The sequence below is a fragment of the Erpetoichthys calabaricus genome, chromosome 10 (assembly GCF_900747795.2).
Source record: "Erpetoichthys calabaricus chromosome 10, fErpCal1.3, whole genome shotgun sequence".
Classification (NCBI taxonomy): Eukaryota; Metazoa; Chordata; class Cladistia; order Polypteriformes; family Polypteridae; genus Erpetoichthys; species Erpetoichthys calabaricus.
The window spans coordinates 159,872,423-159,898,051 of NC_041403.2; the positions used below are offsets into that span (position 1 = coordinate 159,872,423).

Consider the following 25,629-nt stretch of genomic DNA (forward strand, 5'->3'; position numbering starts at 1 on the left):
TTATTATTAACATATTAATTTACATTAAAAAATAACATTAAAATACAAAATACACATTACTGTTTGAATCATCTCTAATTTTTAATTCAGTGCCTTGATGGAAAAAAAACCTCTGGTTGCTGGCACTATTACCATAGTGAAAACCACGACAATCCAGGGACTTGCATCATTTATGAGGTATTAGTTCACATTTTCTTCTACTTTTGAATATACTAGGGGGCTCTGTCCCCTGCTTGCTTAGCTCACCAACCCCCAGGTATGGGTAACAGGATGTACAATTTAAAGCGATTGTTATTTTTATGGGAACTGTTACATATGCATAATAGAACTAACTATTTTACATTACATTGAGTAATTAACCATAGTTAAAAATAGTAAAACGTAATATATGGAAAGAAATTTATGTTTCATGTTGCATTAGTGATATTTGTTGAGTTCAACGTTTTCGTTCTGTTTGGCTTTGAAATTAACAAGCAAATATTTTTTTAAACTTACACTTTTACTGTAACACTTCAGTAAAAACAACATTTAGAATTAATTTTTCGTCAATATCGCATTGAACTTTGATTCCGCGTTTGGACTTCCATTGTGACAACACAACGTATAACTGCCCGTGAGTGAATATCGTTTCTTTCTCTCCAATAAATAAACCGAATTTTACATTACAGCGAGTAATCAACCATTGTAAAAATAGTAAAATGTAATAAATTGAAAGAAAATTATGTTTCATGTTGCGTTAGAGGTATTTGTTGAGTTATGTGTTTTCATTCTGTTTGGCTTTGAAACTAACGCGTAAATACTTTTCAAACTTACACTTTTACTGTAACACTTCAGTAAAAACATAAGCCAAACAACAAATCTTTTAATTCTCATGGATACGCCTCTTCATTGGGAAGAAACACTATTTTCCTTGATGGCAACATGAATTAGACGATCTACAAGTTTCTGACTTAAACTTTAAAGCCCAACAATATCTACATACTTCTGTCATATCACCTATGTCCATATATTCAATCTCTTTTCGCTGTTCCATTATTTCACCGAGTAATAATTTCCATTTGTTAACGCTAAAGTGATTTTTACTATCAGTTTTTCGTGCCTTTCGAATTTTACTACTTTCATAATCTTTAACCTGCTCTGTATGTGTATCGCACTAACATGTTTTAACCTCTTTACAACATTCTTCTTTGTCTTCTACTCTGTCTTTAATTTCCGTCCCCGCTTGGACCTGCTAGGTTTTCAATTCCACTTGGTCTGGGCTGATTATTACTTTCCTTATTTTCCGAATTTGCACTTCGATTATTATTGTTCTTTTTTGAATTCTTTTCTCTCCAACGCTTTTGGGCCTCTTTTCGACGCACTGCCTTTTCTTCTTCGCTTAGTCATTGACGTGTCATGTAGAACATATAGAATTATTGCCCAGAAATGGACTATTACGAATGAAATGGACAGATTGTATGTATAACAATACTGTCCAAAAAAGCTTCTTTAAAGAATGAAACGGAGGACTTTTCATAAACAACTTAAAATGAGGAAAACATAAAAATTTATAAGAGCTTCAGAGCGCAGGTAGTGTGTCTGACAAAAGCATTCACACGAATGAGAGGGGTTTGGACCGTGTGCGTGGTTGAATATGGTTGAGAGGAGTGCGGGACTTGAAAAAAATCTCTTTGAAAAAGTCTCGTCTCAAGATTTCCTTTTATAATAAAGAGACAAGAGTTTAACCTACAGTACTGACAAATCGCTATGCATTTTACAATACGAAAGGATTAATCATCACAACAATCACTGGTTTAGCTGCCATTTTACAAGTTAGCTGGTTGCCCCATATATGTTTTTTTCCTCTACTCTCCACAGTCCTGGGCGTTCCTTGGATTAAGACCCATTTTTTTTGTCACCTGGTACTACTGCCAAACACGTCTTCGTCAGCATCCTTCTAGGCCTCATCCACTCCATCTCTATCAATTATCTCAACACGCTCATTTCACTGTGTGTCTGTTTCTCCTAAGTTTCTCTTTCAACACTGGATTAGTCATCTTACTCTGTGACACTCCACACATCTACATGATCATTATTATCTCTGTTCTTTCCAACTTTCCTTTGTTACATCAACCATGTCTCACTCCCATATGTCATACTACTACTACCAAAGCTTTCAAAAGCTTTTATCCTGGGTTGTATATGGTCATTACTCTCATGTGTACAGAGTAGAGTGAAATTCCAACTTGCATGTGCTAATAAATATACAACACATTATCACTCTTCAGGACCATAAATAGCGCTTACTACCTTTCCTCAAAATCTTCGTTTTCATTACCATAAAAATCTCAGAACATTGTGTCCAAGCAATATATACTCAGACTTCTCAGATTAAGGTGAAAAGTAGTTGCCAAACTCAGGGGTCCCTGCAATGACGAATATCTCCTGTATAAGTCAGAATAGGGGATAGCTCCTGTAATATCTTCTACACCCCTCTTATTCTTGCTACCAAGTCCATGTCCACACCTCCATTTGCAAACTGCATTGCACCCAAAAAGCAAAACGTTCCTGTTTTCTTCAAAACAACTCTACTGCCAATATCTAAATTTACCCTTCCATCAGCATCCTGAACCTCTCTCATACACTTGCTATGAATAAAGGTTGTATTCACTTCCTGCAGACCACTGAGAAATGAGTTTTCTCCAAAAACCTCTGCTGCACATGTCGCCTGGCCACACATCCACCTTTAGCAAGTCTCCATAGTCTTTCCTGCATTTAATCTTGAAGTTCTTTACATCCAAATTAGTTTTCTACGTCAAAATCATCTTGTTAAATTTCACCTTCTCTTTTGCTTATCAACATGAGATCTTTAGCATACAACTCCTAAGGTATAATCTTTACAGAGTTAATGACATAAGAAGTGCAACTACCATTATTATAAAAAGTAACAGACAAAGAGAGGATAACTGGTTCAGCGCCAGTTTTACCATATCCTATCCAAAAACACCACATCTCAGACAATAACCATTCAATCACACCTATTTTTTTTCAAAGCCCACTTTTCATATCCTCTTGTGGTATCCAATTAAAACACTTTGTTTCAGACAGAGAAACACATAATGCATTGCCTAACAACAAAGATCACATCCATTGTTGCCTTCTCTACATGGGCATTCCACCTCCATGTCTCCTGATGTGCCTGCAGAACCTTCGCTCAATGACAGATGACTTCTTTTGCTTTCAGCCAGTCATTCTTTATTGCATTTCACAGAAAACATTTCTCGTTATCCTCTATCAACCCCCAGTTCTTCAGACTTGGAACATACTTGGCTTTAAATAAACAAGATTAAGAGGAGGTAAGTTTCCTTTCACCCTTAACACTCTTCATACCAATGCCATTATGAATTTCCTCATAACCATCACAAGTGGCTTGAACATGCCCCTTCAGGTTACCACCATGTGCAATCACCTAATCCTTACACACACCAGGCATTACTACTATCAACTTGTCGCAAAAATATTTTTCTCTTCATCATGTGCACCAATGGGGCATTATAATAAGATTATATTCATATGTTGTCTACCAACAAATTATTTCAACAAATATGACAGGCTCAAACACCGTCATAACCCACTTTTCCAGCCTCGTCATGGTGCATCAGGTCTAAGGCAATTATAAATCGAGTTTTGCGGTCTGTGATTTGGCTGGGATTCGCTATTTCCTCTTAAATGTAGGGGGAAGGGGCTGCAACTAACCCATGCTTTAAAAATCAATTGAATGGAGGTATTCAAGCAGAAAATGTTTAAGGCTAGATGTCGTGCTTGACACTAAACTCATTCAGTCAGCCATTAGGACACACAACAGCGGCAGGGACCTTATTCTAATCCAAAGACACAGGGGTGAACACACTACGATTGGTCATATATGAATTGTGATGCAAAGAAATAGGATATAGTTTAATTCAATGAGGTAGATTTAAAATACACTTATATATCAAAAACTGAACGCTGCTCTAGGATTTAAAATTTTGCATTGATCTTAACAGCTCATAGACCATTGATTTTTCACTTCTGCAGTTTAGATTTCCGTTAACAATGGACATAACGCCACCTTTTACTTTCACCTGTAAACATCTTGTCTCTGTGATAAAAGATTCTATTTAAAAAAAACAGATTTATTCTTTGACTACTCTATGAGGCTCATTTTAGCTTGAGTAATAACACAATATTTGTTACAACTTCTGCATGACATAATTCAGCACAAATGAAACCATATAAGTAGAGCAGTATGTCTAAAGTCAATTGAAAATTAAAGTGCACAAACCCACCTTAACTGTTGAGTTTTCATAAATGTTAATCTGAAATTAATATTGTGATTAACAAGTTGTCATGCTCCAAGGGGAAGTTAGACATTTTTAAGTGGTCAGTAGCATTTGGAGGTGTTATTTTTGAAATATGGCTACCCATTGGAAACATTCAGGGTGGGGAACAAAGAGGTGAAATACCACTTCAAGTTTTCTTTCTTAGATCCCCTCTAACCATAAAGAAATGAGGGCGACTGATTAACATAAGCTGTGATTACAAGCAATGATCTAAGAAGCACCGTAAACAGCATACCCAGGTGCAACTCTGTCCAAACCTCAAGCATGATTAATATTTTAAGATTTTTTCCCCCCACACACTTTGCATGCACTGTGATCAAACTTGAATTAATCAATCTGCAATGGCTAATAAGAGCCCCACACCAAAAAGCATGCAACAGAGGTCAACATCTCACCATCACATTGACCAATGGCTCACCTTATCTTTCTGAAGATAAAAACCAAAAAGAAAAACGTTTACAAAACAAAAATACATTAAAAAGGTCCAAAGAAAATAAAGCAAAAGCAAAAAAAAAAACATTTTCCAGAACCTGTTTGAGGCCTGGCTTTGGTGCGCTGTCTAGGACTGTTTGACTTGCACCTAATGTGTAGAGACAGGCTTTGACTCCCATAGACACTGGATTGAACTTAGTAAGTTTAATAACGTTACGTTTCAGACCGTAAAGCATGTCAGAAGCAGTATACTTATGCCCTATGGTTATTTTTCCTCCTGCAAAGTGCAACCATTTCAGAATTTTGCTTGCTCTCTGGGAAATCAGAGACTCAGAAATACCATGGCAGCTTGAGATTTTATACTTTAACAAGAAGTCAGAACAAAACAGATTAAAGATTTGAATGTTTCACAACTTATACTATAAACTGATATACATCGTAGGTTCAAAACAAGCCTTTGGAGATGAATAAAGAACAAAGACCACAGACATCCACCCCCAAAGACGCACTTATGCAAAATGGTTGAGCTTAAGTGTGGTGGCCAAAACCAAAGTTATACTGCAGCTCCCTCAGATTACACACCTGGATGTCATGTGGCCAAACTCAAACACAAAAAAGTGTTTTGTCATTAAGTTTGCCTTTAAATACCACCAGACAATGATCTATTAACATATTGATTTCAGACCTCTGGAGTAGTTATCTTAAGTAAAGCTGACAAAACGTGGAACTGTACAGCATAAAATATTGCTATAGGCTTTTGAAGGTGTAGGGTATCAGTCTGCAATGAAGCAGGGCTCAATACAATTTTGAAATGCAGAGTACATACAACTGAATATAGCTGATAAACCCAGCATTTCAGTAATCAACATCTTGGAAGAATAATCAAAGTAAGGGAAATATGAAGAGACAGTTCTTCAAGTGATACATCTTCACAGACTCTGGTTTTCATAATAAGAAAATCTACCATGAAGATGACACAATAAATAGCAAACAAGATACTGCCAAGTTCAGCTCTTCAAGAAATTCATATCCAAGTTCGAAAATGAACAATCGCACATATTTCGATGACAGTTTGAAATAGATTTAATTCAATAAACCTCATGATGCTAACCAATTTGAGAAAACCTTAAAGGACTAAAATGCAAAGGTGTTTAGTTTTAATATACTATTGGGAGTGCAGTATTGGTAACAATTTGAAAATATTAAATAAAGTTTTTCTAACCTCTTTAAGTCCTCTATTCTTAATATTCAGCTTCTTACTGTTTACAAAGTCAAACAGCTTGCCATATTCTTCCCTGCAAAAACAAATGTAAATTAATATATAAACATGTATATAAATACATACCTACATGTATATATACATACTTTATATACAGCAAGCAAAGAAAGACAATTAAAAGAACCACACTGAGATCACTGACCATTCAAAGTCATGACACATTATAATTTACGTTTTTACCAATGCTAGTGTTGATAGCATTTAATATGTAACAGAAGCAGAATATTGAGTAGCCTACCCAAAGTTGAGAAATTGACTATTTGTATGTTTAAACCTTCATCAAATGTAGGCAGTCTGTCTGTTGTAATGAACTATGACAAACTACACTATTTTCTGATTTATGACACATTGCACAGGCAGTTAAGCAAGTAAAACAACAGATGGGTAAAGCAGCAAGGAATTAGAAACTTACCTTTCAATACTGCTGAAGGTATACTGGTTACCCTGCTTTGTTTCAATCTCAAAATCAAAGGATCTTGTTGTTGTTGTACCACGAGCAAAATTTACACAGGAGATCTCATCAAATCGAATATGAACTGGAGGCTTATGGACATAGATGAAACCTCGCTCTAGTGGATAAAGAAGTCCTGAGCTGGCTTTATAAGAACAGGTGATACACTGGGCCCCAGAATGCCTGTGAAGACAACGAGGAGAAAGAACATTTTAGTAGACAGAGAATAATGTAGCCCACACATCCATTAACTAAAACATAAATGTTGAAGATTCACAGTCAGAAATAGTAAAGCACGGTCTAAAAAGATGTTATCTTGAAAATGCTACACTATATAAACAGAACATAATTAAACTCTTCTTAAAAATGAGTTATTCTTTGTAAAACAATCTACTTCTTCTGTAAATCTGGCCTTGCAGTCTTTTGCAACTACAGTGTAAGCAAGGAAAGACAAAGAAGTGTTACCTGTAATGAGTGAAAGTGAACTACTTTGAAGTTTAAGCAGAATACTTGGGACAGCTAAACAGTGCAAAATCAGAGAAGAGCTGAAAATTACTACACACTGAAAATGAGTAAAATACTCTTGTTTGGAGTACATCAACCACCCTCAACGTGTTGTATATACTAACGCTTACCGTTCACCATTCTAAACTGAAACACTGACAATAGTTTACTTACTAATAAAATAGCATGCCCTGTAAGTAATTATGTTTATGTCTAACAACAACAAAGTTTATTTATATAGCATATTTTCATACAAATGATATAGCTCAAAGTGCTTTACAAGATAAAGAAAGAGGAAAAAAAACAAAATAAAAAATTAAATTAGGCAATACTAATTAACATAGAATAAAAGTAAGGTCCGATGGCCAGGGAGGACAGAAAAAAACAAAAAAAACTTCAGGCTGCTGAAGAAAAAAAAACAAAATCTGCAGGGGTACCAAGCCATGAGACCGCACAGCCCCCTCTAGGCATTCTACCTAACATAAATGATCTCAATCAGTCCTCATGGTTTTCAGGCTTCACGTGGAAGAATTTGATGATGATGGTCATGTGGACCTCTGACCTTCAATCCATCAATGTAGGGACAGCACCACTAAAATATAATCAGTGCCAATATTATTAAATAGGCCATTCTTTTTCTTCCTAAAGTGTGATACAGCCAAAACCACTTTCTATCTCTGATATCATTAACTTGAATTAAAGCTAACCAAGGAAACAGTAAATCCATTCAACATTCCCCCAAATCACTTATGAACATACAAAATTAATCTATTTTTCAAATCACCCAGCAGATCCATACTTCTAAGAACACTTTTGGATTAAACATTCTCTTCAGGGGTGAAAATGAAAAAAGCACGCTGATCTATATACGGTTTATAACATTTCTCTCTACTGGTGTAGGAACTTGCAGATACAGTAATATTAAGGGAATGAGAAAGAAATGGCATTATAATTTATGAACCAAATTATAATCGGATGTTCAGAATTCACTGCCACCAAACTCTGAAAGTTTCCTTTCATTGTGTCAGAATGCACATTAAGTTCAACAAATGACGGCAGCTACACCACACATAAGCCTCACCTTTAATACTACATGTCATGTCCACCAAAAGGCTTCTTAAAATTTGTTTGGACCCTTTGATGCTACTCTCAGGCATGAAAAGTTATACAAGATCAATAAGAATCATAGGAGCTAGGTCATTCAATGACATAAAAGCAATACAAAATAAGAGTAATGTGTTATTTATTTTTAATTAATGTAGAATTGTATCTGCAGAATTTAAAATTGTGCCTGCAGAATGTTGCCTTTCTAAAGTTTATGTAATAATCTTGATCTTAATTTCAGAAATATGTATTACAGTGATGAACTCCCCACTTATAATTTTTTTTCCTAGATTACTACTTCCTTGTTCAAGGTGAGATCCATTCATAAAATAATTTTAGGTAAAACTAGGGAGTGAAATAAGTCATGTTATTTTGTGCTTACTTATATTATTAGGTTAAAAAAAGAAAAGACTGCTATTTGTAATACTTATGAGATAGATTTCCACTAGAACTGAGCTCAGGAACTACAATTATCCACTCACCAATAACATGCAAAATAATGTTGTATGCACAGAATTGATTTTGTAATAAATATATTCTAGCCAGTTGGATAATTGTAAGCACTACTAGTAAAATACAGGGGGTCCTTGGGTTACAACGTCATGACATACGACGTTTCGAGTTTACAACGCTCACTCCCATAAAAACTTAAAAAAATTGAGATGTGAGAAGGAATAAAGGTAAGTAGTTATTTTTTTTTTTTTATACTATTTTTTCTATTACTACAGTACAGTATATTTATGTCCTTTTCCTTTGGCTTAGTTGTGTTTTTATGTTCAAGATTATGATTTTGCAAATGTGTTAGGATAGGTAAATGACTTAGGCTAGGGTGAGTTTCGACTTACACCAAAATTCGGGTTACATCACTGTTGTAGGAACGGAACTGTGTCGTAACCCAAGGACACCCTGTATTTGCAAAAGATGCAAAAATGATGGTAAATGTTTGTGTCAGATTGCAAGGAAAACTACAAATACAAATAATGCAGTTTAGCTGGATTTAAAAAGCATGCAATTCATTATATAATACTAGTCATTTAGCCCATTACAATAACGGGCACTAGAACAGTAGTGCATAAACATTAGTAGGAACAGTCTATATTAAATGGCAAGGGACTTTGACCTCATTCTTTTTGTTGGTCATATTTTTCTTTCTTTCAGCCTTTCTTTTGTTGATGTTTACTTGCTGAGCTGACCGTTCTTCGTGGGCTGCTGCCGTGTATTGTGTGTCTTTAATTTTCTGTGACAGTAATACTGTCTTGTACGGCTCTATTCAATAAGGTAATATTGAATAAAATCGCACAAAAAGGCGAGCCTCAAAGGGGCGACCTCAATTGGGCGCAGCGAATAAAGGCGCGCGTAAAGATCTGCACCTTTGTTGCTCTTCACATATTCCAGAGCCATTTGAACTAAATTATCTACGAACGCCTTTATTCGCCGCGCTCAATTGAGGTCGCCCTTTTGAAGCTCGGCTTTTTGTGCGCGCCGTTATTGAAGGATGCCTGTGCGCACCCTTATTGAAGGATACCGTCTTGTACGTCCGCTGGCTTGTACGTCCGTAATATACCTTTAATTTTCTCTGGCGGTAATACAGGCGTGCGCGTCGGTAATATACCTTTAATCTCCTCTGACAGTAATACTGGCTTGTATGTGGCTGTAATATGCGTCACTGTATTGTGTACCTTTAATTTCCTCTCGCAGTAATACTGGTTTGTATTTCCGTAAAACGCCTCTAACTTTCTCTGACAGTAATATCGCGCATCGCACCGTGCCTCGCGCATGCGCACTTCACCAGAAGACACCCACACACGGACACCTGGACCCACATAGGGATTTTATATATATAGATGACCTACAATGGAGTGCTTTAGATAAAAGCCTTTAACCTTTTTTTTTTTTTTTTTTTAAATTATTATTTTACACAAAATCCTGGCAATTAACAATCCCACTTAAACTCAAAATTAAGCAGATTCATATTTTTTACATTTATAAATTTAAAACACGGTACAATGTTTATTTTGAAAACAGTAAGACGAGACTAAAAGGACAGAAGAAAATTACAACAGTTGTTAATGGAGGTTGTTATAAGACAAAAGATACAATTTTAGTTGTTAGGGGATGTATTAGTGACTAAGGCAGAGATAAACTCTAAAATAGCTGGAACTGTTATTCACCGGGATAGAAGTATTGAGAGACATGGTGACAAAGGTTATTATTAAGCAAAAAGGAGGTTTTAGTACAATTCATTTTGCAATTGGACAGGATTTCAAATGTCTTGAATAAATCTATAATGTGAGGAATATGGTATATAAAGGCCATTATCTGCATGTGTGAATTTTCAGCAGCGACTGCAAGCAGTTCAAGAAATAAAGCTAAAAACATAACAGATGGAGTGGGGCAGTTCTGAATAGCTCCTCTATTAACAGGGAGGATAACTGAAATATTAAAATTGGTCAGGGTTTACCTACACCTAAGTCCATTCTGTACATGACTTTCAGCCAGAAAGGGTACTTCACATAATCAAAAGCCTTACTGGCCTAAACATAAAAAAAAAACAGCAGCAGAGCATGTAATGACTGAGGCAAAATCAATAACATGCAATGTTATGCATAATCTACCAAAGGCTAACTTTGAAACTAAAGGCAAACTTGTCAATATGGATTAATTAACAAATGGCTCTCTGTAGGTGACCTTGGTTAAGAGTTTTGTATCCGTATTCATAAGATTTGTATTCATAGGATGTGTAACACTGATATACAGGAATGCACTTGCCTTGTTTTAAAAGTGATAACTGTTAATTTAACTATTAAAACGACCAGATGAAGCGGTTTCCTTGATCATGTCACAGATGAGAAAGAGTAATTGCTTCCAAAATAAAGAAATTAACAACCCCATCCAATCCCTGTGCCTTCCTAACACTCAGAGTACAAAACTTCCATAAACTCTGGTAACATGAGATTGGGAAGAGGAAGATTACTATGAAAGGATCTTATATGATACAGAAGGGGTGCTGGAGACAGCAAATAATGTATTATTGTAATCTACAAAAAAGTCATCATTAATTATGATGGTCATCTGAAATAATGTCATTTTCTATAGAGTGGGGGATATAGCTAAAAAATGTCATTCTTCCTGATTCTAAGTGCACATGATCTGCTCAACCTGGATCTAGATGTATAATAAAGATTCCTAGTATGGTGAAACAGAAAGTCTGTTCTATGAACCAAAACCGTTGAGGTCTGTTCTAGTATTGGCAATTAGAATTCCATGATGTCGGTCGGGATTCAAACTATTGCTAATGTGCAACATATGAGGAGGAAAAAATATATAGCAAATCTCTAAATAATGCCAGGAAGTCATCTAGTGCAAAATTAAGATATTCACAAAAAAAGATTGCCATGTAGAAAAGAGGTATTGCATTTCCCACTGTAGGTGCTTGAAGTGGTTGGTGAAACTGCAAGTAGCAAAATTTGTGATTGCAAAGATCATTACAGTTTAAGGAAGTGACTAAAACTAACACAGAGTTCAAAATCAAAAGGTAATCACTATGGGACTGTGATCTGCAATGGCAACAGAAAACATGCAAATATTCTGGTTGACTGGTCCTTTCTGGTTTTTGAACCAATCAAATTAAGATCTGCAGTAGATTAAAAAAAATGAAAATGTAGAAGAAGGGGTGCAGATGATGATGAAACAGTGGGGCACTATCTAATAGTGGAGTCACTGCAGTGGTATATTCAAAAGCCTCTAACAGCTAAATATCAGAATTTAAATAAATGTCTGGTGAAATCAGGAAAGTAGGTTGGGGCAATATGGGGTATATCTGTCACAATTGAAAGACTAAAATATGCATGCATACTGCAACTCATTCATGGATTTTCTGAATCCTTTTATTTAATTATAATGTCAAAGTGAATCACGTCTTAAACATGACAGCACTGGGTACTGTGGAAGGAGGATGCTAAGGAAGACAGGAGTGCAATTAATCAATGTTAGTTTGTTAAAGAATTAATAAACAGCTGAGTAGTGTGGAGCTTTCTGCTTGCAAGTCAGAAAAACTAACTTCCCCATCATCAGGCTGCTTAAATAGTTTTTTTTACCTCTCTGTGCCATTTTCAAAAATATTTTTACACTTGCTTCAGCGTTTCCTCTTTTTTACAAGTTTTTTTTGTATGTCATCACATTTTTATTTTTATTCTTAGACATAGAACATTCTTTTGCTAACGGTTGCTTTTAGGAAATTACAAAACATTCTTTTGTTAACAGTTGTCATCCCCCTGATTTAAATATCCTTGCTTACACGGACACTTATATTAGTCAATTGCTTATATCAGTACTGTATATAAATATCAGTACATTAGTAATACATATATTGTAGCATTGTATTGTGTGTTGTAGCTTCCACAGTACACAGCCACCATGGTACTTTACAGTCACCACCAGTCAACCTTACCTGCATATTTTTATAATGTGGGGGATGGTGATTATTGTTTACACTGACATTAGAACACTCTAGACCAACAAAGCTCGCCAGTCCTATCCACTTATTTCTTCCAAAAAAACACATCAAGTCCAGTTTTGAAAGTCCCCAACGTCTCACTATCTACCACACTACTTGGTAGCTTATTCCAAGTGTCTATCATTCTTTGTGTAAAGAAAAACCTCCGAATGTTTGTGCGAAATTTACCCTTAACAAGTTTCCAACTGTGTCCCCGTGTTCTTGATGAACTCATTTTAAAATAACAGTCTCGATCCACTGTATTAATTCCCTTCATAATTTTAAACACTTCAATCATGTCACCTCTTAATCTTCTTTTGCTTAAACTGTATAGGCTCAGCTCTTTTAATCTTTCCTCATAATTCAACATCTGTAGCCCTGGAATCAGCCTAGTCGCTATTCTCTGGACCTTTTCTAGTGCTGCTATGTCCTTTTTGTAGCTTGGTGACCAAAACTGCACACAGTACTCAAGATGAGGCCTCATCAGTGCATTATAAAGGTTGAGCAGACTCCTTGGACTTGTACTCCACACATTGTGATATATAACCTAATGGCTTCTGAACACTGTCGTAAAAATGTCGTACTCTATAATGTTGACCTCATTTGTAATCTTATTTGGATAAAAATGTCTGCTAAGTTGTGTAAATGTAAATGACAATGTTAGGATTTGAACCAAACAACAACATTTATTTATATAGCACATTTTCATACAAATAATGTAGCTCAAAGTGCTTTAGAAAGAAAGAGAAAAAAAAAGACAAAATAAGAATTAAAATAAGAGAACACTAATTAACACAGAATAAAAGTAAGGTCCGATGGCCAGGGAGGACAGACAAAACAAAAACTTCAGATGGCTGGAGAAAAAATAAAATCTGCAAAGAGTTCCAGGCCATGAGACCACTCAGCCCCCTCTAGGCATTCTACCTTACATAAATGACATCAATCAGTCCTTATTGTATTCAGGGTTCTCATGGAAGGACTTGATGATGACGGTCTTTAATCCATCAATGTAGGGACATCACAGTGCTTTGATTAGGTTGTGGGGGCACAGATCGCAGAAGATGGGAGGCTGCAGTGCTGCTACCTCTAAATATAAGATAATGTTTTGGATAGTATGTGTTTATTTGCTACTGGGAAAAAATAGAATATAACCATTGGCAAAATGTAAAGCAATATGAATTATGTTTTGTAAATATACTGAAATCATGATACCTTGTGAGATGACCGGAACACCACAAATTTGGTTTCTGAAACTCTCCATGATGCTGCCAAGCTATTTCATGTATTTGTTAAAATCCAAAGACAACACACATTAATACTGATTAGTTGAACCAGGTGTGCTAATAGTGTAAATCAAATAAATAAATGGGTGCGCTAGATAGTAACCACAAATACTTGGTGCCTTGCAGACAGCTTTGAAAGTACAGTGCATTCAGAAACTATTCAAACCTCTTCAAATTTTACATATTTTGTTGCATGACAGCCATACTCTAAAATGTATTACATTATACTGTACTTTCTTTAATCATTACAATGCACACCAAACAATGCAATCAGAAAACAAAAACCAAGCTCATACACTTAGCAGCAGGTACAGAAACAATCCCTGAACAGATTTCCACTAAATGAAAAGGGCAAAGTGATGCACACAAGTGGAGTGGGATACAGAAATAAGATGTAGTATCAAGAAATGTATAAATTAATAAACACTGGACACTGTAACACAGACTTCTAAAAGCTCTAAACTCTGTGATTACCAAACAACCCAAAATGCACAAGCTCTACTATAAACAAATTTTAAAATAATTAACCTAAAAGGAGCAGAATCCTACTGAACATACATTACCACTCCAAAACTGTCAATCATTAAAACCATAAATCAATTATTCAATTGCTTTTATGTGGTATTTTGCAAAGTAATGAGAAGATAGAGCAGCCTGGATGGTTTTGCTCCTGGATAGAGTAGCTATTATACGGTAAATTCCTGCAAATTAAATAATTTTTGCATGACCACATTTCTCCGTTATCTATAAACAACTAAGGGAGTGAAAGCCAGGAAGTACTATAAACCAGTCTAACAACTGCAGTGCTTGCAATATATACTCAATCCATTTTAAATAAACAACTTCTGAGAAAATTAAAAAAACATAGTATGCATGGTGGGCATTATTGATAAACATAAAAGACATACAAAATCCTAAATCAACAGCACAGATGAGCTAGACTACATTTTCAAAATTTAAAAAACTACTGTAAGGCTTAATTTTAAGGCACATTGTTTCAAAAGGAATATTTAGAATTGATAAAATATGCACATAAAATAAAAAAAACAGTTGATGCAAGATGGTACTACAGTGGTTATAACTGCTGTCTTACAAATCAAATTGTTCACCTAACTGTTGTGTGTGGAGTTCTCCCTTTGTCTGTGTGTATTTTCCTTTCACATCCCCAAAGATGTGCAGTTTCGAGGACTGATTCCTGACTTATACTTACTGCTACTATCTGGACACCCAAAAACAAAAAAGGAGGTATACACCATACAAAAAAATTCAGCAATATGAATTATCTAAAAAGATCTGTTAATTTATATGTAATTTAATTCTAATGAACATTTTTGAACTTTTCATTTCAAAAGGGTATAAAAGAAAAAGTGATAAATCAAAAAACAAATAAGGTAGTCATTTATAATTACAGATCAGGCATTGAATACAAGCATGCAAAACTAAATATGCCACTTAGCATGATTAGCACTATAATTGGAAAGTTCAAATTCAATAAAGCAGCATTCAACACACAAGCAAAATGATGCATCTTCAACGCAGTAAGATGGATGCAAAATTTTAAAAAGTTTCCAAGGGTCACAGTTGGAGAGCTGCAATTTCTGCTTGCATGTTAGGGTTATTAAATCTTCAAGCCAACAATAAGATTGTTTCTTCTCAATAAAGACTTTATTCTGGCAACCCTTCCAACATGCCTGATGGCGAAGATTAACAATAATGAAGTGGCTTTTGTTTGCCAAACAGAGCTGGGATTTTGATTGGAAGTGGAAGTTTTGGTCATCTGAGAAGAGACCTGAACTCCTTGCCATTAAACAAGTAGATTTTAAATAAGAGGTAGGTAAGCAAACAAAAAAAAAGAACCTCACATCCAGAGTATATTAAGAATAAGGATCACTTCTGTTTTGGGAGTAGTTCCCTGTCTTTGTCCCTGTTGTGCTTTTTAAAAAAATCAATGTCATGACAAATGCTATTAAGTCTGAAAATATTGTGGTTGGTTATACTAAATGACAGTGGTGATATGGTCATCAATGGACATTTAAACTTAACATCTCATCCCCAATAAAAAAAATGGATTATATAAAAATGTGACCAGTAATTTTTTTTTTTTTACCACAAGTCTATAATTTGTACAGAGAACGGCAGCAAACAGAAGGATCTGAAAAGATGAAATTCCTGCACCAAGGTAAAAATCCCTCTTTAATGTGTTCTCCAACTTGAGTGAAATTATACAGAAAACATTCATGGTATTCTCCATACTGGAGCAAGACATTTTCGAATCAATACTTTTGAGGTTTGATTAGTTATATTATTTGCGGTGGGTTGGCACCCTGCCCGGGATTGGTTCCTGCCTTGTGCCCTGTGTTGGCTGGGATTGGCTCCAGCAGACCCCCGTGACCCTGTGTTCGGATTCAGCGGGTTGGAAAATGGATGGATGGATAGTTATATTATTTTGTATAATAATTTGGTGCAGGTGATACACTGACACATTGCATGCAATCAACTACAAAGAATTATGCATTTGCATTTTTAGACCATCTAAAACAGTGTAAAAATTGCAAAAATCAGATTGGAACAATGCAGAAGCACACACTTAATTGACTCTAACAACATAGCCTGTACACATCTATCTGAGTATGCTCTTTTATAACCATGCATTACCAGAAAGTGGGAATTAATCAAGAGAAGTTCAAAGAAATTAATAAAAACTGGGACAATCATTTGGTCAGATACTATACTTGCTACATTTATAACCAAAAGATCCATTTACATTACATCTGAGTTTAACTACCTATTACCCTAGAAAGCTTTTAGTTACTGCAGGCATCATTGCTTTCATTTTAGTGCTCTGTTAACTTGATGATGAAATTTCCACACGTCACTTCCAAAGATATGTTGTTCTGCATCAGTTTTATTTACTTAACATACCACATAAGGCATATATAAAAGTTTTGCATTTTTGCTACATGTTAATGGGTACAGCAAACCATATACTGTATTTCCCATTGGGATTAATAAAGTATCTATCTATCTATCTATTTTCATTTGGTCTAATTCAAAAGGCATTTTCTAACTTCTCCCAATGACAGGGAGAGGTCATTGGCAAAATCTTTTAGTCACCTATACTGAAACCTGCTTATGACTCCTTACTTCCTGACATACAAAATTAATTCATCTGCGAGTTTGCTGCAATAAAAATAAAGCAAAAGATGCATTCTGTTAACCAAGGGTAGCCTTGAGCCTTCTTTCATTCAGGAGCTAAGATGATGTAAATGAATAAAAAATATATTCTTGTTTGAACTAAGTATTCTGAATAGTTAAAGATATAAAGTTAAAATATCATAAGCAAAACACAAAAATTCTACCTCTAAAATTACATATTGTACAAGAGTAATACAGAAATGTGATAAAAGCAACTTATAGTCCAGAGTAGAAGATATATTAAAAGTTATAGAAATCGTTTGCTGCATTAAAAGTTGTTGCAAAAGAATTATCCTCTTTGTTAAATAATGAAATAAAGTGGTACACTTTTATCCTCAGGGAAACATTTCACTAGTTGAAAGATTTTTTTTTTTTTTTTTTTTAATTATCATTCCTGTTAACTGAAAGTTCTTAATTTTCTTATTTAAAAAGTGTTTTGGGTGAGGATCCATCAATTTTCAGCTTTAACTGGAAGTCAAGCGAAATGACACCTTGTACAATATTGGCTAACTAAAAAGATTACAGCATGCAAGTTTTCAAGGCAACTTAGGCCCCTTTTTCAGGCAAGATGTAATACAGAGACTGAATTCCCTTTGTTTATATAGACACTAGGACAGACCTTTAAGTGAGACATCTTAGATGTAAAAAATGAATAGACCTCTTCAGGCCAAGATTCATTTAGCAAGAGAGAAGAACAATGTATAGTGCATATTGTAATCTTTCTAGTTAGCCAATAAAAGGTGTCATTTTGCTTGAATTCTCATTACATCCATAATGGCTAACACGGTACAAAACCCTAGTACTACAGTTTTAACTATACAGTGATCCCTCCTCGATCACGAGGGTTGCGTTCCAGAACCCCCCGCAAAAGGTGAAAATCCGCAAAGTAAAAACCATATATTCATATGGTTATTTTTATATATTTTAAGCCCTTATAAACTCTCCCACACTCTTATAAACATTTCCCGTACAGTTATACAGCATAAACCCTTTGTATTCTCTTAGCTATTAGGTAAGATTTGTTGCAATTATGTATGTAAACACACTGTTTATATACAGTAAAACCTAAATATTACTTTAAAGATATCGAGCGTCTCCGATATCATATATGTTACAGTCATTATGATAGACAGGCCACCAGCAATAAATACGTACAATGCAAGAAACATTGTATACAGTAAAATGTGTGTACAGTGACACTAAACGTATGTACATGTACTAAGTACAGTACGTAGAAAATTAATTATGATACTCACCAACAAAGACACGACGACTTGTCCGATAACGATGAGTTTAATTTTACTGCACAACAAAGGACAGCGTTACAGCTCTTCTAAAGGAGCCTCTTCAGGCGACTGTGTAGCACCGCCTTCGTTGTTCTTCCGGAAGTCTTCAATCCAAATCCCTAAAGCAGACTCCGTCCGGACTACCGCCTTATTACATCCACTTACAACTCGTTTTGCAACCTGGTTAAAGGACACTGCGGCCATAGATCTTATATTCTTTTCCTCCTTTTTAAATAAAAAGAATCGTGGACTCATTGATGCCGTAATGGCGTCCTACAGCGGTGTAGCTGTTCCCTTCCTTCAACATATCCAAAACTTTTACCTTTTCGGCAATCGTCAGCATCTTCCGTTGGCGCTTGGGCACGGCCCCTGAAGCAGTAGCAGGAGCAGATCAATTTGGAGCCATAACGAAGGGCTTGACTATGCACAAAGATGAGCACAAAAGTTAACTCTTTACACAGCAAAACACGTTGATGCTGAAGAAGCAAGACGAGACTTCCTGGTTAACACAGCGGAATTGAATTCAGCGCTCCATTGCTGAGCCAATCAGCACACAGGAACTTAACTGTGTGCTCTGATTAGGTAGCTTCTCAGTCATCCGCCAATAGCGTCCCTTGTATGAAATCAGCTGGGCAAATCAACTGAGGAAGCATGTATCAGAAGTAAAAAGACACATTGTCCGCAGAAACCCGCGGAGCACCGAAAAATCTGCATTATATATTTAGATATGTTTACATATAAAATCTGCAATAGAGTTAAGCCTCGAAAGTCGAAGCGCGATATAGTGAGGGATTACTGTACACAGATAAAATTTAAGTTATAGTCAGTAAAATGTAACACAATTATTCCTCTGACAGACTGATTGACATATCAGTTACTTATTGTATTATATTCTATCAGATTTGAAGCACATGGCAAAGCTGAAGAACATAATCATTAAACCCCTCACAGATCTTTTTCTGCACAAATGTTTACACATTACACGTACATTCACTCATGACTTCTTTCTTGTGGGACTTTTCTCACATTATAAGGAGACAGTTTAAAGAAATACGGTAAACAGTTTAGTCAGATAGTATAGCCTAAATAACCTGGAAGTATACATTCACAAAACAAAACAACTTGCATGGAACATTAGAAAAAAAACACAACAACCTTGGCATCCTGGGCATCACAACTTCCAACACTCTGATACAGGAGACTAACACTCCAAAAAAAAAAAAACGTCAGAGGCTTTATTTCCTGAGAAAGGCCAGGTCAAGTCAGGCCAGGGCGCATGCACTGGTACATTCACCACATGATGAAACAGCTCGGGATCTTGGTTTGCAACTACCCCCCCAGGCAGACCAGTCCAGTCCCACCCTCCAGAAATGACCCTCTATCTGCCTCAGCCAGGTGTTACATGGGCTTCCCCTTGGCCTGGTCCAGCTGCTTGGGCCCTCAACAATGAGGATCCTAAGTCAGATCACCCTCAGAGAATCACACCACATGGCCGTAGTGCCATAATTGATGCTTCCTCACAAGGCAGGTAATGTACCTCAGTCAGGACTCTGTGAGCAACCGCTCATTCGACACAAAGTCAAACCAGCAGTACCCAAGGATGTCTACGAAGAGACATAGTACCAAAAGAGTCCAGTCTTTGTCTCAGGTCACTGGATAGCATCTCTAAAGCCTTGGACCTTCGTCCTTTTGCAAAGATATTGGGAGCGCCACACACCCCTTTCCAGCGACCTCATGACCCCAATATACTTTCCCAAACCATCTACTGACTTCACAGGAAAAGTCACCAGAAAGTTAAATTATTTTTTTAATTAGAAGTATTATGAACTTCTTCATTGCATGCAATGGCAGTATTTTTCAGATTACAGAATCACCCCCATTCACTGTACACTCACAGTTTGCATTTATCGGGTTTCATAATACAACTTGCCAGTAAGTTAGAGATGCATTAAGACAGCATCTTTTAAGGGAAGATTTTTTGCAATGTTTTGTTACACTGTTTTAAGGAATAATTACAAATTGAGTTGTGCCATATATTTGTGTCCAAGTATTACTTGCATTGAGCTTCACCAAAATCAAATTCCAAGCAACTGTTATTTTAATGGCAAAAAACTAAAGCTATGCTATCTTAGCATTAACCATCTAGAATTTACCATAATGACCTTTCAAATTTTAGTTTAATTCAGGTGTATGTTTAAAAATCTGAATAAAAGAAGAGACTCTAATTTGGAGATTCTAATTTCCAAAGGATTCATTTCAATCTGGCTTCAACTGTTAACAAACACAGGCAGGCAATCACTACCATCCAACTCCTCTAACAAAAATCATGTGTGCATTGCTGTACTTCATATTTGTCACCTTCAGGACCATACTTGTCAATACTGAGAGATACCACTTAACTAATGTACTTAATAAAAGAAGAAAGCATGTGCTTCATTTTGCTGTATCACAAAGCATTTTCATTATAATTGAAAAGTACTACAAAGAACACTTTCATAAAAGATTTTGAAGAGGGCCAAAAACAAAGTGAAATCAGCTTTTAATTTGCTTGAATGCTGCCAAGTACCACATATGCTTCCAGTTGAGAACCTTTATATCCCATTCCATAAACTTGATTGCTTTTCTAAGACCTCCCCAAATTGTCTTTTACAGTAGTGATTTTATTTGTATTAATTACAGAAGTACCAATAAAAAGTACAAGTATGAACTCATGTATTTCAACTAAAAAAAATAATAATTACAAGATTTAACATTGTGGGTGGCTTACATGTGAAGTAGAATGCATTACAAATTATTTAATTACAATATGATCAGTTGCAGCTTTCAGGGTGAATATAAAAGAAACAATAGCCTGTTTTCAAACCTATTAGTCTATACACAGACTACATTATAGCTCTCTATGTTTAAAAAGTCTAATTTCGTTCATACGATTATATAAAAGTGTACTTTTCACATTATTTCCATAAAAAGATAACATCAAAAATGGCCATTGTTAAAATACATAACTTATGGTCCAAATGCTAAGAAAGACGATTTTAAGAACTACAATGTTATACTGAGGTTAATTGACAGAATACATACAAGTGAACTCCATGATGATGAGGTAAATATTACTAGCACATATGAAAAACTTGACCAAGCATTTAAATGATTAATACAAGGCAACCAATGAGGACAGTGTAAGCTTGGCTTTTGGAATTAACAGCATTACTCATCATTTCCAGAATTTTGCAGATAATGTAATGCTGGAAGGCAGTAAATTTAAGCTCAAAGGCAGGAGTTTGTGTTTTTTTGGTCTATATCAAAACTGTTGCAGTTGCGTTTTGTACCTGCTGTAATTGGAATGCACATTGTGAAGATGCAGGACTGAAATTAAAAATTACTGCAGTAATTCACTTCAGCAGTGATACACATGATAGTTTTTCAGTTTACAAAAAAAAAAAAAAAAAAAAAAAAAAAAACCTGATGTCTAAAAGAATGTGCTCAAATTAACACAATAAGACAAAAATATATTTATTTTGCCCATCTAACAAAACAGGAATAATAATGAGCTTGAGTGATGCAATTTTTAGGACGTTTGTATCATTAGTGAGAAAACACCAAAGTTGGTTGATCACAATCAATAGGAATGAGAACTAACAGAACGGCACACCCTCTTTTCAAGTAAATTGTACAGCTCAAATTTTCATAAAGGTGTACACATCCACTACTAAATTATCAATATGACAGCAAAATATAATGCATGAGTTAACTAACAGTGAACATAAATAACTACACTAACAGTCAAAAGTTTTAGAATCTCAGGTTTTCTTCAAATTTAATCAGTTGAAATGCAATTAAATGCCCAAAATGGTGGAAAGGTAAGCGGTAAACTGCCAGAGGTTTAAATTTAAAGTTTAGGTTAGCAAAAACTGAAAAAAGGAAATTTCACAATATTACAAATGGGCCTACTTCAGGGAACAACTACAGTGAAACCTCGGGTCACGACTGTAATTCGTTCAAAAACTCTGGTCGCAACCCGATTTGGTCGTGACCCGGACTAATTTCCCCCATAGGATTGTATGTAAATACAATTAATCCGTTCCAGACCGTATGAACTGTATGTAAATATATATTTTTTAAAGATTTTTAAGCACAAAAATAGTTAATATACCATAGAATGCACAGTGTAATAGTAAACTAAATGTAAAAACATTGAATAACACTGAGAAAACCTTGAACAGAGAAAACTAACATTGCAAGTTCACGCTACAGCCTTAAGAACCGCTCGCTGTAAACACATTTTTTTTAAAATGAGTATTAAGCACAGGGAAAAAATATGAAAATTTAAAAAATCCTTAATTTATCCATAAACAACCAAGAAAACTAACCTTGAATGAGTCGAGTTCTGGCATGAAGGAAGTGAGGAAGAAGAACTAGCCACTCGTAGAAGGACAGTTTTGCAGCAAATTGCCATGAATCTTCCTGGCTTTCTCGCATAACATCGCCTCACTTACGCTATCCCCTGCAAGTCGTTTCTCGTTCAACCACACTAGCAACAGTTCTTCCACATTTTCCAGCACTTGAGGCCTCTGCTTGGTTAACACTAACTCCTTTTGCAACATCAGCTGCTTTAATGGCCTCTTTCTGCTTTAGAATAGTCAAAATTGTAGATTTTGACTTTTTGTACTCGGTGGCAAGATCAGTAACACAAACACCACGCTCATACTTTTCAATAATTTCTTTCTTTAATTTGATTTCAATTTTCTTCTAACGTTTCTTCTCACCAACACTACCACTCTTCACTTGCTTAGCGGCCATGGTTAATTGCAAAAATGATGCAAAAGCACACGAAATAGAGCACAAAGAGTTCACAGCGAATGCACACACATCTGACCGAGAACAATGTACAGGGAGAGACTGAACACATGCGGAAATCATCGGCGCGTACAAACCAGAAGGGAAACTGGCTTAGCTCATCACCCAAGTGTGTGGTTGTGAACAGATGCAAAAGATTTAGCAAACTTTTTGGTCGTAACTCGATTTGTACGTGTTCAGAGACGTTCGTGACCCGAGGTTCCACTGTAACAGGTTACAACCTACAGATGTTCTGCAGCAATTAAAGTAAATCAAGTCTTGCAAGTTGAAGCAAACACTTTGCGCAGGTGTCCCAACTTGTGCTGACTACTTAAAAACCCTGTCTTAAAGCAGAGTTAAAACAGACAGTGTTACTACATTCTCTGAAGTACTACTTCGAAAATATTGCAGCGATAATGGCAAGAAAACTGCAATTAACAAAAGAAATGTGACAGAGCATCATTAACCTTAAAAGTGTAGGGCTTTCATTTAGAGATAGAGATACACACACAGAATCCAAAGGCAATTGGAAAAATTGAACTCTTATAGGACGAGATCTGGCAGACACAAAGTCTACAACCCAATCAGAAGACAACATTCCGAGGGTCACCCGTTTGCATGATATGCACCTCGCAGAACAACAGTTTCAAGCACAGCTTAATAGTGTAAAGTGCAAAAAGAGCAACTGTGAAGAAGAGACTTTGTGCTGTGGGTTTGAGGGGCAAGTGGCAGTAAGAAAGCCATTCCTTAAAGGACAAAATAGGGCCTTGACATACTGGCTGTGGACAACTGAAAACTGGACGATACCTAAGTTGTGACTTTGGGGCTGCCAGGTCTTTCTTCCTATCAGAGTTTTTTCCAGTTTCCATTTGCCTTTGGATTGTATAGCACACTGTACTCACTGATACTTGGATTGTTTTGGCAATTTCTCTAAATGAAAAGCCTACACTTCTAAGGGTAATAATGTTCTGTCTTATTTAAATTGTTAATTGATGTTTTCTTGTCATTATCACTGGAATATTGTCCAAGTAGTACTTCAGATGCTGGAGTAACACAGTCTGCTCCAACTCTGCTTTAAGTCAGGCAGAGGGCATGTAAATAATCAACACAAGTTGTGACACCTGTGCAAACTGTTTTCTTCAACCTGCAAGGCTTAACTTACTTTAATTGAAGCAGAACATCTGTAGGTTGTAACCTATTAGTTGCTTCCTGAAGAAGGCCCATTTGTAATATTCTGAATTTTTTTTTTTTTTTTGTTTTTGCTAACCTAAACTTTACACGTAAACATCTGGTAGGTTTACCTTTTCACCATTTTAAGTCATTCATTGCATTTCAACTAATTAGCTTTGAAGAAAAACTGGAAAAAATTAGGTGTTCTAAAACTTCTGCCCAGTAGAGTATGTCTAACGATAACTGTCGTAGAAATTGTTTCTGTTAAGTTTAGTCATAGGACCAGGCCTATTGATATGAAAATTATTGGCACAAGTAGTTTGAGATACATAGCTTAATAAATTTACATGTACGCCTGCACAGAGGCACACGCAGGCACTCACACACTCAAAGAAGTGTTTAAGTAATGATAGCTGACAATTTGTTTGCCCTACCAGAGCACATACTGGATGAAGAACAGAATCAAAATGAATATACACCCCACAGTTGATTTTAAAGACTGACATGCACAGTTACTTTACATCAGATAATTCATCTGTCTATACAGCTTGTTTAGTTTATTTGATCCAATGTGTTTAGTTCTAAATTAAATTACTTAAGTTGTCAACTTGATTCAATTTCCTGTTCATTTTTCTCCGTATTATATCTATATAAATACGGTAACAATTATTGTACTTGACTCATTGTACAGTGCAATCAGTTGTATTGTAAAATTTTCTGTTGCCTGATTTTCTGTGGTATAACTAAAGTCAAATTTACATGGTGGTGCTCTATTGATTCATGACAATTGATGCTTTCTACACAGCTGCCTCCTGGTGGCTCCTAGTGGCTATCATACACATGAAATAAATGTTTTCTATTAGATGGTCTCAAAATTAACTTCAAAGGCAGCATTTTGATTACATTTTAGGGTTTTCTAAGCGTTTCTTCACCATTTCTGAAACCTGACAAACTCAGACAAGGTTATGCAATCCAAAGTTACTTATTAACAAAATGCAGAAAGAGTTAGATCAATTGACTAGAGAAAAGTACATATTGTATGCTCTTAAAACATTAAACAAAGAGAGAAGCAAAAAAGCCTAATAGATGAACACTTTATTTCAAAAAAATGCAGTTCCAAGAATTACATTATACTACTGTTAACAGAAAAGTATACTCATCCAGCTATCTACAAAGAGTGTCAAATGACTAAAGGAATAATAAACAAATAAGACTGTAAAGGCATCCAGTTAC

General features: G+C 35.6%; 1 protein-coding gene across 1 annotated transcript in view; it reads right to left on the reverse strand.

Annotated features, from left to right (window-relative positions):
- The window catches only part of LOC114659666 (FACT complex subunit SSRP1-like), a 67,581-nt gene that overhangs the window by 16,480 nt on the left and 25,472 nt on the right, over nucleotides 1–25,629 (reverse strand). Inside the window, exons 8-9 of the mRNA XM_028812267.2 lie at nucleotides 6,485–6,706; nucleotides 6,016–6,088 (exon numbers count right to left, since the gene is read on the reverse strand). Of these exons, the coding sequence (XP_028668100.1) occupies nucleotides 6,016–6,088; nucleotides 6,485–6,706 (295 nt within the window). The remainder of the gene's footprint in view (nucleotides 1–6,015; nucleotides 6,089–6,484; nucleotides 6,707–25,629) is intronic.